Source organism: Bombina bombina, chromosome 2 (genome assembly GCF_027579735.1).
Source record: "Bombina bombina isolate aBomBom1 chromosome 2, aBomBom1.pri, whole genome shotgun sequence".
Classification (NCBI taxonomy): Eukaryota; Metazoa; Chordata; class Amphibia; order Anura; family Bombinatoridae; genus Bombina; species Bombina bombina.
The window spans coordinates 190,007,282-190,026,293 of NC_069500.1; the positions used below are offsets into that span (position 1 = coordinate 190,007,282).

The 19,012-nt window shown below is 39.5% G+C and overlaps 1 protein-coding gene across 4 annotated transcripts in view; it reads right to left on the reverse strand.

The window, feature by feature from the left end:
- The window catches only part of POLK (DNA polymerase kappa), a 399,961-nt gene that overhangs the window by 185,524 nt on the left and 195,425 nt on the right, over window positions 1–19,012 (reverse strand). For all 4 annotated transcript variants that reach the window (XM_053701396.1, XM_053701394.1, XM_053701393.1 and 1 more), the window contains exon 5: window positions 17,360–17,491. In XM_053701396.1, coding sequence (XP_053557371.1) covers window positions 17,360–17,491 — 132 coding nt within the window. The remainder of the gene's footprint in view (window positions 1–17,359; window positions 17,492–19,012) is intronic.

Consider the following 19,012-nt stretch of genomic DNA (forward strand, 5'->3'; position numbering starts at 1 on the left):
ACTATCCAATTAAAATCTATTGTCAATTTTTCTTTATTCATTTGGTATCCTTTGTTGAAGCAGCAGCAATGCACTACTGGGAGCTAGCTGAACAGAATAAAAAATATCTATGAAACCTAGTCCAGAGTTCTGGGTGTGAAATAAACTACCAAAAATCCCCATAGTAATAAACCTGTGCATTAATAGTGGGGCTGTGCCTAATGCAAAGTATAAATTAACATTAAGGAGAAAAAAATTCATTCGGCACACTAAGGCTAAATCACATAGGAGTGTATTCCATGCAATCTATAACTGGTTAGAAGAAGGGAAACCTAATGTAATAAAACTTAAGTTTTAATATAATTATAAAATAAAGACATTTTAAAATATTTAAAAACATATAGGCATGCCTGCCCCCCATGTACAAAAAAGGTAAGTATTCAAACAGTAAACTAGACGTTATCTCAGAACCAAGTAATCTTAGATTAGCACAAACTAGGTGATTATCCCCAAAGCCCAGTGCACTGCGAATACAAAAGAACCCTATGGGTATCTAAGTATTGCCAGATGGCCTATCTATGCTTTCACAGTACTTCTGGGCCATCATTTAAAAAAGCTGGGTATCCCCGTGCTATATATACTAGAAACAAAATAGCAAACCACTAAGTTCCTAAATCATAATTGTGTAATCATACAAAGATCCAGATTCAAAAGCCAGGGCTCAAAATTTCCAGTATTAAAGGGACAGTATACACTCATTTTCATATAACTGCATGTAATAGACACTACTATAAAGAATAAGATGCACAGATACTGATATAAAAATCCAGTATAAAATGGTTTAAAAACGTACTTAGAAGCTTTCAGTTTAGCTCTGTTGAAAACACAATTTATGCTTACCTGATAAATTTATTTCTCTTGTGGTGTATCCAGTCCACGGATCATCCATTACTTGTGGGATATTCTCATTCCCAACAGGAAGTTGCAAGAGGACACCCACAGCAGAGCTGTAATATAGCTCCTCCCCTAACTGTCATAGCCAGTCATTCGACCGAAAACAAGCCGAGAAAGGAGGAACCATAGGGTGTAGTGGTTACTGTAGTTTAAATTTAAAAATTACCTGCCTTAAAATGACAGGGCGGGCCGTGGACTGGATACACCACAAGAGAAATAAATTTATCAGGTAAGCATAAATTGTGTTTTCTCTTGTAAGGTGTATCCAGTCCACGGATCATCCATTACTTGTGGGATACCAATACCAAAGCTAAAGTACACGGATGAAGGGAGGGACAAGGCAGGAACTTAAATGGAAGGAACCACTGCCTGTAAAACCTTTCTCCCAAATATAGCCTCCGAAGAAGCAAAAGTATCAAATTTGTAAAATTTTGAAAAAGTATGAAGCGAAGACCAAGTCGCCGCCTTGCAAATCTGTTCAACAGAAGCCTCATTTTTAAAGGCCCAAGTGGAAGCTACAGCTCTAGTGGAATGAGCTGTAATCCTTTCAGGAGGCTGCTGTCCAGCAGTCTCATAGGCTAAGCGGATTAAGCTTCTTAGCCAAAAAGAAAGAGAGGTTGCCGAAGCCTTCTGACCTCTCCTCTGTCCAGAGTAGACAACAAACAAAGCAGATGTTTGACGAAAATCTTTAGTAGCTTGTAAGTAAAACTTTAAAGCACAGACCACATCCAGATTCTGTAACACAAGGATGGAACCACAATCTCTTGATTGATATTCTTGTTAGATACCACCTTAGGTAAGAACCCAGGTTTGGTACGCAGGACTACCTTATCCGTATTAAAAATCAGATAAGGAGAATCACATTGTAAGGCAGATAGCTCAGAGACTCTACGAGCCGAGAAAATAGCTACCAAAAAAAAAAAAAAAAAAAAAAAAAAAAGAACTTTCCAAGATAAAAGTTTGATATCTATGGAATGAAGAGGTTCAAACGGAACTCCTTGAAGAACCTTAAGAACCAAGTTTAAGCTCCATAGTGGAGCAACAGGTTTAAACACAGGCTTGATTCAAACTAAAGCCTGACAAAATGCCTGAACGTCTGGAACATCTGCCAGACGCTAGTGCAAAAGAATAGACAGAGCAAAAATCTGTCCCTTTAAGAAACTAGCTGACAATCCTTTTTCCAAACCTTCTTGGAGAAAAGATAAAATCCTAGGAATCCTGACCTTACTCCATGAGTAACCCTTGGATTCACACCAATAAAGATATCTACGCCATACCTTATGGTAAATTTTCCTGGTGACAGGCTTTCGTGCCTGTATTAAGGTATCAATAACTGACTCGGAGAAGCCACGCTTTGATAAAATCAAGCATTCAATCTCCAGGCAGTCAGCCTCAGAGAAATTAGATTTGGATGGTTGAAAGGACCCTGAAGTAGAAGGTCCTGTCTCAGAGGCAGAGACCATGGTGGAAAGGATGACATGTCCACTAGATCTGCATACCAGGTCCTGCGTGGCCACGCAGGTGCTATCAGAATAACCGATGCTCTCTCCTGCTTGATCTTGGCAATAAGTCGAGGGAGCAGAGGAAATGGTGGAAACACATAAGCCAGGTTGAAAGACCAGGGCGCTGCTAGAGTATCTATCAGTGTCGCCTTGGGATCCCTGGACCTGGATCCGTAACACGGAAGCTTGGCGTTCTGGCGAGACGCCATGAGATTCAGTTCTGGTTTGCCCCAACGGAGAATCAGTTGTGCAAATACCTCCGGATGGAGTTCCCACTCTCCCGGATGAAAAGTCTGACGACTTAGAAAATCCGCCTCCCAGTGCTCTACCCCTGGGATATGGATAGCTGATAGGTGGCAAGAGTGAATCTCTGCCCAGTGAATTATTTTTGTAACTTCTAACATCTCTAGGGAACTTCTTGTTCCCCCTCGATGGTTGATGTAAGCTACAGTCGTGATGTTGACGGACTGAAATCTGATGTACCTCAGAGTTGCTAACTGAGGCCAAACCTGAAGAGCCTTGAATATCGCTCTTAGTTCCAGAATATTTATTGGAAGGAGAGACTCCTCCTGAGTCCACGATCCCTGAGCCTTCAGGGAGTTCCAGACTGCACCCCAACCTAGAAGGCTGGCATTTGTTGTTACAATAGTCCAATCTGGCCTGCGAAGGTCATACCTTTGGACAGATGGACCCGAGATAGCCACCAGGGAAGAGGATACCTGGTCTCTTGGTCCAGATTCAGTTGAGGGGCCAAATCTGTGTAATCCCCGCTCCACTGACTGAGCCTGCATAGTTGCAGCGGTCTGAGATGTAAGCGTGCAAACGGCCCTATGTCCATTGCCGCTACCATTAAGCCGATTACTTCCATACACTGAGCCACCAAAGGGCGCGGAATCGAATGAAGAACCCGACAGGAATTTAGAAGCTTTGATAACCTGGACTCCGTCAAGGTAAATTTTCATTTCTACAGAATCTATCAGAGTCCCTAGAAAGGAAACTCTTGTGAGTGGGGATAGAGAACACTTTTCCTCGTTCACTTTCCACCCATGCGACCTCAGAAATGCCAGTACTACGTCCGTATGAGACTTGGCAATTTGGAAGTTTGACGCCTGTATCAGGATGTCGTCTAAATAAGGGGCTACTGCTATGCCCCGCGGCCTTAGGACCGCCAAAAGCGACCCTAGAACCTTTGTAAAGATTCTTGGGGCTGTAGCTAATCCAAAGGGAAGAGCTACAACTGGTAATGCCTGTCTTGAAAGGCAAACCTGAGAAACCGATGATGATCTTTGTGTATCGGAATGGGAAGATAAGCATCCTTTAGATCCACTGTAGTCATATATTGACCCTCCTGGATCAGTGGTAGGATGGTACGAATAGTTTCCATCTTGAACGACGGAACTTTGAGGAATTTGTTTAAGATCTTTAGATCCAAAATCAGTCTGAAGGTTCCCTCTTTTTTGGGAACCACAAACAGATTTGAGTAAAAACCCTGTCCCTGTTCCTCCTTTGGAACTGGATGGATCACTCCCATAACTAGGAGGTCTCGTACACAGTGTAAGAATGCCTCACTCTTTATCTGGTTTGCAGATAATTGTGAAAGGTGAAATATCCCTTTTGGGGGGGAAGCTTTGAAGTCCAGAAGATATCCCTGGGATATAATTTCCAACGCCCAGGGATCCTGAACATCTCTTGCCCACGCCTTGGCGAAGAGTGAAAGTCTGCCCCCTACTAGATCTGTTACCGGATAGGGGGTCGTTCCTTCATGCTGTCTTAGAGGCAGCAGCAGGCTTTTTGACCTGCTTACCTTTTTTCCAGGTCTGGTTTGGTCTCCAGACCGTCTTGGATTGAGCAAAAGTTCCCTCTTGTTTATTATTAGAGGAAGTTGATGCCGCACCTGCCTTGAAGTTTCGAAAGGCACGAAAATTAGACTGTTTGGCCCTAGATTTGGACCTGTCCTGAGGAAGGGCACAACCTTTTCCTCCCGTGATATCAGCAATAATCTCCTTCAAACCAGGCCCGAATAGGGTCTGCCCCTTGAAGGGAATGTTAAGTAGCTTAGATTTTAAAGTCACGTCAGCTGACCATGATTTAAGCCATAGCGCTCTGCGCGCCTGTATAGCAAAACCAGAATTCTTAGCCGTTAGTTTATTCAAATGAACAATGGCATCAGAAATAAAATAATTGGCTAGCTTAAGTGCTCTAAGTTTGCCAAGTATGTCATCCAATGGAGTCTCTACCTGTAAAGCCTCTTCCAGAGACTCAAACCAGTACGCCGCAGCAGCAGTGACAGGGGCAATGCATGCAATGGGCTGTAGGATAAAACCTTGTTGAATAAATATTTTCTTAAGGTAACCTTCTAATTTTTTATCCATTGGCTCTAAAAAAGCACAACTGTCCTAGACAGGGATAGTAGTACGCTTTGCTAGAGTAGAAACTGCTCCCTCCACCTTAGGGACTGTCTGCCATAAGTCCCGTGTGGTGGCGTCTATTGGAAAACATTTTTCTAAAAATAGGAGGGGAAGAGAACGGCACACCTGGTCTATCCCATTCCAAACCTTTTAGGTATTGGAAAAACATCAGTACACACCGGCACTGCAAAGCATTTATCCAGTCTACAAAATTTCTCTGGCACTGCAATGGTATCACAGTCATTCAGAGCAACTAAAACCTCCCTAAGTAACACGTGGAGGTGTTCAAGCTTAAATTTAAATGTAGAAATATTAGAATCAGGTATCTTTCCTGAGTCATTAACATCACCCACTGACTGAAGCTCTCCTTCCTCAGCTTCTGCATATTGTGAGGCAGTATCAGACATGGTTCTTAAAGCGTCAGTATGCTCTGCATTTTGTCTCACCCCAGAGCTATCTCGCTAACCTCTAAGTTCAGTTAGTCTGGCTAATAACGCTGACAGTGTATTATCCATGACTGCCGCCATGTCTTGTAAAGTAAACGCTATGGGCGCCCTAGATGTACTTGGCGCCATTTGAGCGTGAGTCCCTTGGGCGGGAGTCAAAGGGTCTGACACGTGGGGAGAGTTAGTCGGCATAACTTTCCCCTCGTCAGATTCCTCTGGTGATAATTTTTTTAAAAACAGAATATGATCTTTATTGCATAAAATGAAATCAGTACATTTGGTACACATTCTAAGAGGGTGCTCCACCATGGCTTTTAAACATAATGAACAAGGAGTTTCTTCTATGTCAGACATGTTTATACAGACTAGCAATGAGACTAGCAAGCTTGGAAAACACTTTAAATCAAGTTAACAAGCAAATATAAAAAACGGTACTGTGCCTTTAAGAGAAACAAATTGTCAGAATTTGAAAAACAGTGAAAAAATGCCGTAAATCAAACAAAATTTTTACAGTGTATGTAATAGGCTAGCAGAGCATTGCATCCACTTGCAAATGGATGATTAACCCCTTAGTTCAAAAAACGGATCAAAAAAACAAAATAGACTTTTTTTTTTTTTTTTTTTTTTAACAGTCACAACCAACTGCCACAGCAAACTGTGGTCCTACCTTCCCCAATAAACGACTTTGGAAAGCCTTTGAGCCCTTTAGAGATGTCCTATAGCATACAGGGGACTCCTGAGGGAAGCTGGATGTCACAGTTTGTAATTTTAACTGCACCATCTGTAACTTTTATACTATAACAGTGGAAAGCCTCAGTAAAACTGTTTCTAGTCAAAATTTAAGCCAGCCATGTGGAAAAAACTAGGCCCCAATAAAGTTTTATCACCAATGCATATATAAAAACGATTAAACATGCCAGCAAATGTTTATATTGCAATATCATAAGGGTATTACCCTTGGGAGTAAGCATGATACCAGTCATTATTAAATCACTGTATTCAGGCTTAACTTACATTAATCCGGTATCAGCAGCATTTTCTAGTGTTTTCCATCTCTAGAAAAAATTATAACTGCACATACCTGATAGCAGAATAAACTGCACGCCATTCTCTCGCTGAAGTTACCTCATCTGTGTAATCCCCTCAGACATATGTGAGAATAGCAATGGATCTTAGTTACAACCTGCTAAGATCATAGAAACCTCAGGCAGATTCTTCTTCTATTTACTGCCTGAGATAAAATAGCACAACTCCGGTACTATTTAAAAATAACAAACTTTTGATTGAAGAAAATAAACTAACTATATTTAACCACTCTCTCCTACAACATCCTAGCTTGTTGAGAGTTGCAAGAGAATGACTGGCTATGACAGTTAGGGGAGGAGCTATATTACAGCTCTGCTGTGGGTGTCCTCTTGCAACTTCCTGTTGGGAATGAGAATATCCCACAAGTAATGGACGATCCGTGGACTGGATACACCTTACAAGAGAAAAGGTAGTTGGAAAGCCCACTGCAAGTGGGAAATAAGACACCCCCCCTCCCCCTTCTTTTGCATATGAAAAGACCCTTTACACAAACAGGAGCAAGCTGGAGAAGGTAGCTGACGGTATTCAAATAAAACTTTGGGGCTTGGTTAGGAGTCTGAAAATCAGAGCAATGTTATTTAAAAATAAGCAAAATTATACATTTTTAAAAAAAAATAAAAAAACTAACTTTATAAGCTTTATACATAGATCATCTACAAAACATTTATGCAAAGAAAAAATGAGTGTATACTGGCCCTTTAAGCTACTAGCCACTTCTGATCACGCCCACCAACTGACCAGGCCACGCCCACTACCCAACCCTATCTTTACATATGTGTAGCCATTGCAAAACACTTTCTTATGCAGTAATTTTAATCTTGTTTTTATTTTATACCATAACAAATTAAATAATGGTACATACAGTAATTAACAAAAAAGTACATAACAGCAACATTAGCTATGGGTTCTGGGGGAGACAACAGCTAGATGAAGTAGGCTGCTTATTAAGCAAATCTGTAAAATGGTAGAAGAAGAAGGCGCCACAATAGTGAAATATCAGTGTGATCATGTTGTTATCAGATTTTGCTAATCCATTTCACACTGTTGGTTTTGTCATTATCAATGTCTGATATCTTAAGATATATATTTTACATTTTGTATCTCCACAATATTATTAATTGTATATCAGCTAGGGGGTTTATGTGCCAGATCAGTTAGTTCTTCAAATGTGCATTCAAGAGGAACGTGCAAAGGATCCCGATATACATTTGTAAATAATAATGTTTGCATTTCTTTTTAATTTGACAACATTGTGGCTTTTTGTTACTTTTATTGCCACATTCTGACACTTAGATTGGCAGATCTTAGCAGTGGGTGTGTAATGTTCTATCTCACTTTGGATTGGTTCACCTCTGCCCAATCAGTTAACATTTTGTCAGGAATGCTGACAGTATTGTTACGTAGGGGATCCTTCGCGCATGCGCACTTGGTTTTACTAGACGCCAGTTTAGGGTTTATAAGTTGTGTCTTTTAAATGTATTCACCTGAAGAAATGGTTATTGACGACCGAGAAAAGAGTTGTGATACACTTGCTGCTTTTATCAAATTTACCATATTTTTGGTGAGAGGTATCTGGACGTCTTTTAAAGTTCCAGGAGGCTTAAGTGCCTGATACTCTGTGCGTATGATATCAACGTGTGTGTTTATCCGATCACACTGATATTGCACTATTGTGGCGCTTTCTTCTTTTACCATTTTCCAGATTTGTCTTGTCTTGCTTGACTTACCATCAAGTGTTGGAATGAGTTAACTGCCGCTACTTTGTGAAGAACTCGAGTACTCCCCATGATCAATTTGGGACTTTTCACATTATAAACTGCATAAGTATATGTTATCAGATTGGATCATTTTTATCTCTTTGTCTTAGTTTTTTTTCTTTTTAATAATTTGTTTATTTCTCACACTGTATTATATAATTTTTTCCACTCATAGTGGATGTGTATTTGATATTAGTAGTATATGTATTTAGGTTACATTTTTTCAATTAAGGTTGCACTTGTCTGCACGTATAATTATCACAATATCACATTATTGAGGTTTGCGCATCCAACATTATTTGTTTTTGTTCATTGCTGATTAAACAATCCTAGTTAGGCTCTATTAAGGGTATGGTCTCCCCAAGGATACCAGAGCTCTACAGAAGTATATAGGTGTAGGTCACACACAAATGTAGCCTTGTAATGATAGAACTTTAGAAGGGTATGTGACTCAAAGTTCCAAGGTAGTAGCTGAAACTTTGAGTCACTTTCTCCTGTGGAGCTCTATCATCTAGCGGACAGGAGACCACAATATTAATAAATCTTACTAGGCTTGTTTCACGCAGCCAGTATAATGAACCAGCAAAATCATGGGAGTAGGAACCTAAAAAAATCTTGGGGATAGCATTTTTACAGGCAATGTATTCTTATTCAGTAAACTTGGAATTGTATGGAATGGCAAAATTGAAATAATTAAATTATCTATCATCTATTTCTCCCTCTCTCACACAAACTATCTTTCTCTACCCCTCACACTTTCCCTTCACTCTCCTCCTCTCTTCTTACACTTCTTCCCCCATCTCTCACACAATCGTCCTGCCTTGTCTTTCACTCCTCTTCTCTCTCTTACTCACTCTTCTATCTTTCTCACACATTTTTCTAATCTGTCTTTTATACATTCTCCTCTCTTTTAAACTCTCCTCCTTTCTTCTATACTCTCCTCCCTTTTTCTCCCACCCCTCGTCTCTCTCACACTACCTTTTTCTCTCACTCACCCCCTCCCTTTCCACCCCCACATCCTCTCCCCTCTTATGCACTTACATTCCAATATATGCACACACACATATATATTATACAAGTACACATGTATCCACACACTGTTGTTTGACCTCCCAAATTGTAATATCTATAAGTTACCCGGGTTGTTAAATATTTATGTATGATTTCTTTTGGTGCATTCACTAAATATATAAAGCTAAAATTAATTGACAGCAGTTTATTATCAAACATGTATAAGATTTCCAAATTGATTCACACAAATTAGTATTTTTTTTTAAAGAAAAACATAATTTATGTAAGAACTTACCTGATAAATTCATTTCTTTCATATTAGCAAGAGTCCATGAGCTAGTGACGTATGGGATATACATTCCTACCAGGAGGGGCAAAGTTTCCCAAACCTCAAAATGCCTATAAATACACCCCTCACCACACCCACAATTCAGTTTAACGAATAGCCAAGAAGTGGGGTGATAAAAAAGTGCGAAAGCATATAAAATAAGGAATTGGAATAATTGTGCTTTATACAAAAATCATAACCACCACAAAAAAAGGGTGGGCCTCATGGACTCTTGCTAATATGAAAGAAATGAATTTATCAGGTAAGTTCTTACATAAATTATGTTTTCTTTCATGTAATTAGCAAGAGTCCATGAGCTAGTGACGTATGGGATAATGATTACCCAAGATGTGGATCTTTCCACGCAACAGTCACTAGAGAGGGAGGGATAAAATAAAGACAGCCAATTCCTGCTGAAAATAATCCACACCCAAAATAAAGTTTAATGAAAAACATAAGCAGAAGATTCAAACTGAAACCGCTGCCTGAAGTACTTTTCTACCAAAAACTGCTTCAGAAGAAGAAAATACATCAAAATGGTAGAATTTAGTAAAAGTATGCAAAGAGGACCAAGTTGCTGCTTTGCAAATCTGATCAATCGAAGCTTCATTCCTAAACGCCCAGGAAGTAGAAACTGACCTAGTAGAATGAGCTGTAATCCTTTGAGGCGGAGTTTTACCCGACTCAACATAGGCAAGATGAATTAAAGATTTCAACCAAGATGCCAAAGAAATGGCAGAAGCTTTCTGGCCTTTTCTAGAACCGGAAAAGATAACAAATAAACTAGAAGTCTTTCGGAAAGACTTAGTAGCTTCAACATAATATTTCAAAGCTCTAACAACATCCAAAGAATGCAACGATTTCTCCTTAGAATTCTTAGGATTAGGACATAATGAAGGAACCACAATTTCTCTACTAATGTTGTTGGAATTCACAACTTTAGGTAAAAATTCAAAAGAAGTTCGCAACACTGCCTTATCCTGATGAAAAATCAGAAAAGGAGACTCACAAGAAAGAGCAGATAATTCAGAAACTCTTCTGGCAGAAGAGATTGCCAAAAGGAACAAAACTTTCCAAGAAAGTAATTTAATGTCCAATGAATGCATAGGTTCAAACGGAGGAGCTTGAAGAGCCCCTAGAACCAAATTCAAACTCCAAGGAGGAGAAATTGACTTAATGACAGGTTTTATACGAACCAAAGCTTGTACAAAACAATGAATATCAGGAAGATTAGCAATCTTTCTGTGAAAAAGAACAGAAAGAGCAGAGATTTGTCCTTTCAAGGAACTTGCGGACAAACCTTTATTTAAACCATCCTGAAGAAACTGTAAAATTCTTGGAATTCTAAAAGAATGTCAAGAAAAATGATGAGAAAGACACCAAGAAATATAAGTCTTCCAGACTCTATAATATATCTCTCTGGATACAGATTTACGAGCCTGTCACATAGTATTAATCACAGAGTCAGAGAAACCTCTTTGACTAAGAATCAAGCGTTCAATCTCCATACCTTTAAATTTAAGGATTTGAGATCCTGATGGAAAAAAGGACCTTGCGACAGAAGGTCTGGTCGTAGCGGAAGAGTCCACGGATGGCAAGAGGCCATCCGGACAAGATCCGCATACCAAAACCTGTGAGGCCATGCCGGAGCTACCAGCAGAACAAACGAGCATTCCTTCAGAATCTTGGAGATTACTCTTGGAAGAAGAACTAGAGGCGGAAAGATATAAGCAGGATGATACTTCCAAGGAAGTGATAATGCATCCACTGCTTCCGCCTGAGGATCCCGGGATCTGGACAGATACCTGGGAAGTTTCTTGTTTAGATGAGACGCCATCAGATCTATTTCTGGAAGCTCCCATATTTGAACAATCTGAAGAAATACCTCTGGGTGAAGAGACCATTCGCCCGGATGCAACGTTTGGCGACTGAGATAATCCGCTTCCCAATTGTCTATACCTGGGATATGAACCGCAGAGATTAGACAGGAGCTGGATTCCGCCCAAACCAGAATTCGAGATACTTCTTTCATAGCCAGAGGACTGTGAGTCCCTCCTTGATGATTGATGTATGCCACAGTTGTGACATTGTCTGTCTGAAAACAAATGAACGATTCTCTCTTCAGAAGAGGCCAAGACTGAAGAGCTCTGAAAATTGCACGGAGTTCCAAAATATTGATCGGTAATCTCACCTCCTGAGATTCCCAAACTCCTTGTGCCGTCAGAGATCCCCACACAGCTCCCCAACCTGTGAGACTTGCATCTGTTGAAATTACAGTCCAGGTCGGAAGCACAAAAGAAGCCCCCTGAATTAAACGATGGTGATCTGTCCACCACGTTAGAGAGTGTCGTACAATCGGTTTTAAAGATATTAATTGAGATATCTTTGTGTAATCCCTGCACCATTGATTCAGCATACAGAGCTGAAGAGGTCACATGTGAAAACGAGCAAAGGGGATCGCGTCCGATGCAGCAGTCATAAGACCTAGAATTTCCATGCATAAGGCTACCGAAGGGAATGATTGTGACTGAAGGTTTCGACAAGCTGAAATCAATTTTAGACGTTTCTTGTCTGTTAAAGACAGAGTCATGGACACTGAATCTATCTGGAAACCCAGAAAAGTTACCCTTGTCTGAGGAATCAATGAACTTTTTGGTAAATTGATCCTCCAACCATGATCTTGAAGAAACAACACAAGTCGATTCGTATGAGATTCTGCTAAATGTAAAGACTGAGCAAGTACCAAGATATCGTCCAAATAAGGAAATACCACAATACCCTGTTCTCTGATTACAGACAGAAGGGCACCGAGAACCTTTGTAAAAATTCTTGGAGCTGTAGCTAGGCCAAACGGCAGAGCCACAAACTGGTAATGCTTGTCCAGAAAAGAGAATCTCAGGAACTGATAATGATCTGGATGAATCGGAATATGCAGATAAGCATCCTGTAAATCTATTGTGGACATATAATGCCCTTGCTGAACAAAAGGCAAGATAGTCCTTACAGTTACCATTTTGAACGTTGGTATCCTTACATAACGATTCAATATTTTTAGATCCAGAACTGGTCTGAAGGAATTCTCCTTCTTTGGTACAATGAAGAGATTTGAATAAAACCCCATCCCCTGTTCCAGAACTGGAACTGGCATAATTACTCCAGCCAACTCTAGATCTGAAACACAATTCAGAAATGCTTGAGCTTTCACTGGATTTACTGGGACACGGGAAAGAAAAAATCTCTTTGCAGGAGGTCTCATCTTGAAACCAATTCTGTACCCTTCTGAAGCAATGTTCTGAATCCAAAGATTGTGAACAGAATTGATCCAAATTTCTTTGAAAAAACGTAACCTGCCCCCTACCAGCTGAGCTGGAATGAGGGCCGCACCTTCATGTGGACTTAGAAGCAGGCTTTGCCTTTCTAGAAGGCTTGGATTTATTCCAGACTGGAGATGGTTTCCAAACTGAAACTGCTCCTGAGGATGAAGGATCAGGCTTTTGTTCTTTGTTGAAACGAAAGGAACGAAAACGATTATTAGCCCTGTTTTTACCCTTAGATTTTTTATCCTGTGTTAAAAAAGTTCCTTTCCCACCAGTAACAGTTGAGATAATGGAATCCAACTGAGAACCAAATAATTTGTTACCCTGGAAAGAAATGGAAAGTAGAGTTGATTTAGAAGCCATATCAGCATTCCAAGTTTTAAGCCATAAAGCTCTTCTAGCTAAAATAGCTAGAGACATAAACCTGACATCAACTCTGATAATATCAAAAATGGCATCACAGATAAAATTATTAGCATGCTGAAGAAGAATAATAATATTATGAGAATCATGATCTGTTACTTGTTGCGCTAAAGTCTCCAACCAAAAAGTTGAAGCTGCAGCAACATCAGCCAAAGATATAGCAGGTCTAAGAAGATTACCTGAACACAGATAAGCTTTTCTTAGAAAGGATTAAATTTTCCTATCTAAAGGATCTTTAAACGAAGTACCATCTGACGTAGGAATAGTAGTACGTTTAGCAAGGGTAGAAATAGCCCCATCAACTTTAGGGATTTTGTCCCAAAATTCTAATCTGTCAGACGGCACAGGATATAATTGCTTAAAACGTTTAGAAGGAGTAAATGAATTACCCAATTTATCCCATTCTCTGGAAATTACTTCAGAAATAGCATTAGGAACAGGAAAAACTTCTGGAATAACCACAGGAGATTTAAACACCTTATCTAAACGTTTAGAATTAGTATCAAGAGGACCAGAATCCTCTATTTCTAAAGCAATTAGTACTTCTTTAAGTAAAGAACGAATAAATTCCATTTTAAATAAATATGAAGATTTATCAGCATCAATCTCTGAGACAGAATCCTCTGAACCAGAAGAGTCATCAGAATCAGAATGATGATGTTCATTTAAAAATTCATCTGTAGAGAGAGAAGTTTTAAAAGATTTTTTATGTTTACTAGAAGGAGAAATAACAGACATAGCCTTCTTGATGGATTCAGAAACAAAATCTCTTATGTTATCAGGAACATTCTGCACCTTAGATGTTGAGGGAACTGCAACAGGCAATGGTACATTACTAAAGGAAATATTATCTGCTTTAACAAGTTTGTCATGACAATTAATACAAACAACAGCCGGAGGAATAGCTACCAAAAGTTTACAGCAGATACACTTAGCTTTGGTAGTTCCAGCACTAGACAGCGATTTTCCTGAAGTATCTTCTGACTCAGATGCAACGTGAGACATCTTGCTATATGTAAGAGAAAAAACAACATATAAAGCAAAATTGATCAAATTCCTTAAATGACAGTTTCAGGAATGGGAAAAAATGCCAATAAACAAGCTTCTAGTAACCAGAAGCAAAGAAAAAATGAGACTGAAATAATGTGGAGACAAAAGCGACGCCCATATTTTTTGGCGCCAAATAATACGCCCACATTGTTTGGCGCCTAAATGATTTTTGGCGCCAAAAATGACGCCACATCCGGAACGCCGACATTTTTGGCGCAAAAGGACGTCAAAAAATGACGCAACTTCCGGCGACACGTATGACGCCGGAAACAGAAAAGATTTTTTGCGCCAAAAAAGTCCACACCAAGAATGACGCAATAAAATGAAGCATTTTCAGCCCCCGCGAGCCTAACAGCCCACAGGGAAAAAAAAGTCACATTTTTAAGGTAAGAAAAAATGATTGATTCAAACGCATAATCCCAAATATGAAACTGACTGTCTGAAAATAAGGAATGTTGAACATTCTGAGTCAAGGCAAATAAATGTTTGAATACATATATTTAGAACTTTATAAATAAAGTGCCCAACCATAGCTTAGAGTGTCACAGAAAATAAGATTTACTTACCCCAGGACACTCATCTACATGTTTGTAGAAAGCCAAACCAGTACTGAAACGAAAATCAGCAGAGGTAATGGTATATAAATAAGAGTATATCGTCGATCTGAAAAGGGAGGTAAGAGATGAATCTCTACGACCGATAACAGAGAACCTATGAAATAGACCCCGTAGAAGGAGATCACTGCATTCAAATAGGCAATACTCTCCTCACATCCCTCTGACATTCACTGCACGCTGAGAGGAAAACCGGGCTCCAACTTGCTGCGGAGCGCATATCAACGTAGAATCTAGCACAAACTTACTTCACCACCTCCATAGGAGGCAAAGTTTGTAAAACTGAATTGTGGGTGTGGTGAGGGGTGTATTTATAGGCATTTTGAGGTTTGGGAAACTTTGCCCCTCCTGGTAGGAATGTATATCCCATACGTCACTAGCTCATGGACTCTTGCTAATTACATGAAAGAAATGAGATTCACAAATTGTATGAGTGTAAACAAGGGTTGCATCCTGAGGAATTAATCTACCATAATCTGGCAACGGTCTTAGAAACGCACACACTCCCTCTCTAAAACACACTCTTACACATACATACATACATACACACTCACTGTCATACACACACACCTACACTAATGTACACACACACTCACAGACTCTCCCACACACTTTCATACTCACACAGTCACACTCACATACTCTCTTATACACACTCTGTCACACTTACACACAATAACTCACATACTTATTCACACACACAATCTCCCCCACAGTCACAAATCACTATAACATTATATAGTGAGAAAGAGGAGAGGAGTGAGAAATAGAGAGGGGAAAAGATATTTTTCCATTAAAGGTAGGTTCCATAGGTTACACAGCTCCTGATTATTGCGCTGCAATATAACTGACAAGTGATGTCACATGCAGGCTAGTGACCATATTCCTAATTGTCACATGGATTTGTATAGGGAGGAAACTGTTAAATTTGCTTTCATAATGCTACTGCCTGTCTCAGAATCTAGTCCCTCCCTCCCAGCTTGTGTGTTCTGAGGCTTGATGATTCCTATCCTGAAGTTAGCAGCACACAGAGGAGAAATGTACAGCTGGTATTGAACAGAAAGTATCTGTCCAGCTTCTCCATCAGAGTGACAGCCCCTCCCTCATCCTTCAGCAAATCACTCAGTCAGTTAGTACGGATTGCAGTTTTGCTAAGGAAACGTATTAAAAATTGGAGGGGAACCATAAGCATATGATTGGTGATTCCAAAATCGATTGCAAACTTCAATGTAATTTGATTGCGAAGAGCCATTGTTTTTGACTGCTGCCTTACCAGCATGTCGCCCCCACTTCTTTATGACTTCAGTAAGACGCTGCAGCTCTCCACCTTCAAGGCGGTACTGCAAGACAGTTTCACCACTTCTACACACTGACACGCTCCAAGGCTTTGATAGTGAGTGAATGTACATTCACTCACTTTTTTACTTGCCCCTGCTTAATCGCCAATGGCGAGTGGAATTTTTGAGCCCTGATAAAGCTATGTGTAAGTACAATAGGGCATCAGCGTGAACGCCTGACGCAAATTTCACCAATGCTAATCTAAGATTGCTTGGTTCTGAGATAATGTCCTGCTTACTGTTTGAATAGTTACCTTTTCTGTAAATAGGATGCAGGCATGTCTAGATGTTAACATTTTAAAATGTCTTTTTTATTTTCTAGTTATATTAAAAGTTAAGTTTTATAACATTAGACTTCCCTTCTTCTAACCAGTTATAGATTGCATGCAATACACTCCTATGCTATTTAGGCCTTAGTGTGCCAAATGAATGCACCTTTTTTCCATTAATGTTGCTAGCTGAACACATCAGGAGGGCCTATGACAACAGTCATATACATGTAGCCACCAATTAGCAGCTAGGTCCCAGAAGTGCACTGCTACTTCTGAGCCTACCTAGGTATGATTTTAAATAAAGGATACAAAGAGAAGCAAGTAAATTAGATAACAGAAGTAAACTGAAACGTTATTTAAAATTGTATGCTCTATCTGAATCATGAAATAACATTTTCAGTTTACATGTCTGTTTAAAAAATAGACTTTAGTAAAGACACTATTAAAAATAAGTACATGGAGACATTGCAAAAAAAATATCTTATACATCACTGACATCACCATATAAATCCATATCAAGCAATCAGATTAGATTTATGACGTAATATACATTAACATATTCAATGTCACCAACACATTCAATACTACAATACAAACCTAAAGCAACACCAACATTAAATGTCTAAAATGTCTAAAATCTAATTAAAGATTTATATTTAAATAAAAAAAAATATATATAAAATATATATATATATATATATATATATATATACATAATGAGTAGAATTATAAACTTCCTGTATAGAACTTTTGTTTTCTTAGAATACCAGCGTCAACTAGGCTTCTGGTGAATGCAATGGACAGTGAATGAACTTAGGGGATTCAATGCTACCACATGGGTTTCTAAATAAATAATTAAAAAAAATGACACATACCTCCTTACTGACAGCTCGATATTTGTCAAAGTTTGATGAAACAATTGTTAGGTTTGGACACAGTCTCTTGGCAATAAAACCAGGCATGGCGGCACGCACACCATATCTTCTGGCAAGGTAATTTGATGTAGACTTCCAGAAAAAAAAAATGTGAAAAGTTTTAATATTGTCCTTTTGATATGCATATGTGAATTAAAGTACTCAATTGCATTCAACTTTGAAACAAGCAAAATTATATCTGGTTTTCAACCAGCTATCAATTATTAAAACTATAGGAAACCATTTATTTGATTTTTAATATTAAAAGAAAAAAACAGAATTTATGTTTAGCTGATAAATTTCTTTCTCCTACGGTGTATCCGGTCCACGGCTTCATCCTTACTTGTGGGATATTCTCAATCCCTACAGGAAGTGGCAAAGAGAGCACACAGCAGAGCTGTCCATATAGCTCCCCTCAGGCTCCGCCCCCCCCCCCCCCCAGTCATTCGACCGACGGTTAGGAGAAAAAGGAGAACCATAGGGTGCAGTGGTGACTGTAGTTTACAAAAAAAATAAATTTAAACCTGACCAAAATGCCAGGGCGGGCCGTGGACCGGATACACCGTAGGAGAAAGAAATTTATCAGGTAAACATAAATTCTGTTTTCTCCTACATTGGTGTATCCGGTCCACGGCTTCATCCTTACTTGTGGGAACCAATACCAAAGTTTTAGGACACGGATGAAGGGAGGGAACAAGTCAGGTAACCTAAACGGAAGGCACCACTGCTTGCAAAACCTTTCTCCCAAAAATAGCCTCCGAAGAAGCAAAAGTATCGAATTTGTAAAATTTGGCAAACGTATGCAGTGAAGACCAAGTCGCTGCCTTACAAATCTGTTCAACAGAAGCCTCATTCTTGAAAGCCCATGTGGAAGCCACAGCTCTAGTAGAGTGAGCTGTAATTCGTTCAGGAGGCTGCCTTCCAGCAGTCTCATAAGCCAACCGGATGATGCTTTTCAGCCACATCAAGATTGTGTAACAGACGTTTCTTGTTAGAAACTGGATTAGGACACAGAGAAGGAACAACTATTTCCTGGTTGATATTCTTATTGGAAACCACTTTTGGAAGAAAACCAGGTTTGGTATGTAAAACGACCTTATCTGTATGAAACACCAGATAGGGTGAATTACACTGCAAAGCAGACAATTCAGAAACTCTTCTAGCAGAAGAAATAGCTATTAAAAACAAAACTTTCCAAGATAGTAACTTAATATCTATGAAATGTAGAGGTTCAAACGGAACCCCTTGAAGAACTGAAAAAACTAAATTTAGACTCCATGGAGGAGCCACAGGTCTGTAGACAGGCTTGATTCTGACTAAAGCCTGTACAAACGCCTGAATATCTGGCATGGCTGCCAGACGCTTGTGTAACAAAACAGACAGAGCAAAAACCTCCGGGTGGAGTTCCCACTCCCCCGGATGGAAAGTCTGACGACTCAGATAATCTGCTTCCCAGTTGTCCACTCCTGGGATGTGAATTGCTGATAGATGGCAGGAGTGATCCTCTGCCCATTTGATGATCTTGGATACCTCCCTCATCGCCAGGGAACTCTTTGTTCCCCCCATTATGATTGATGTATGCTACAGTCGACATGTTGTCCGACTGAAATCTGA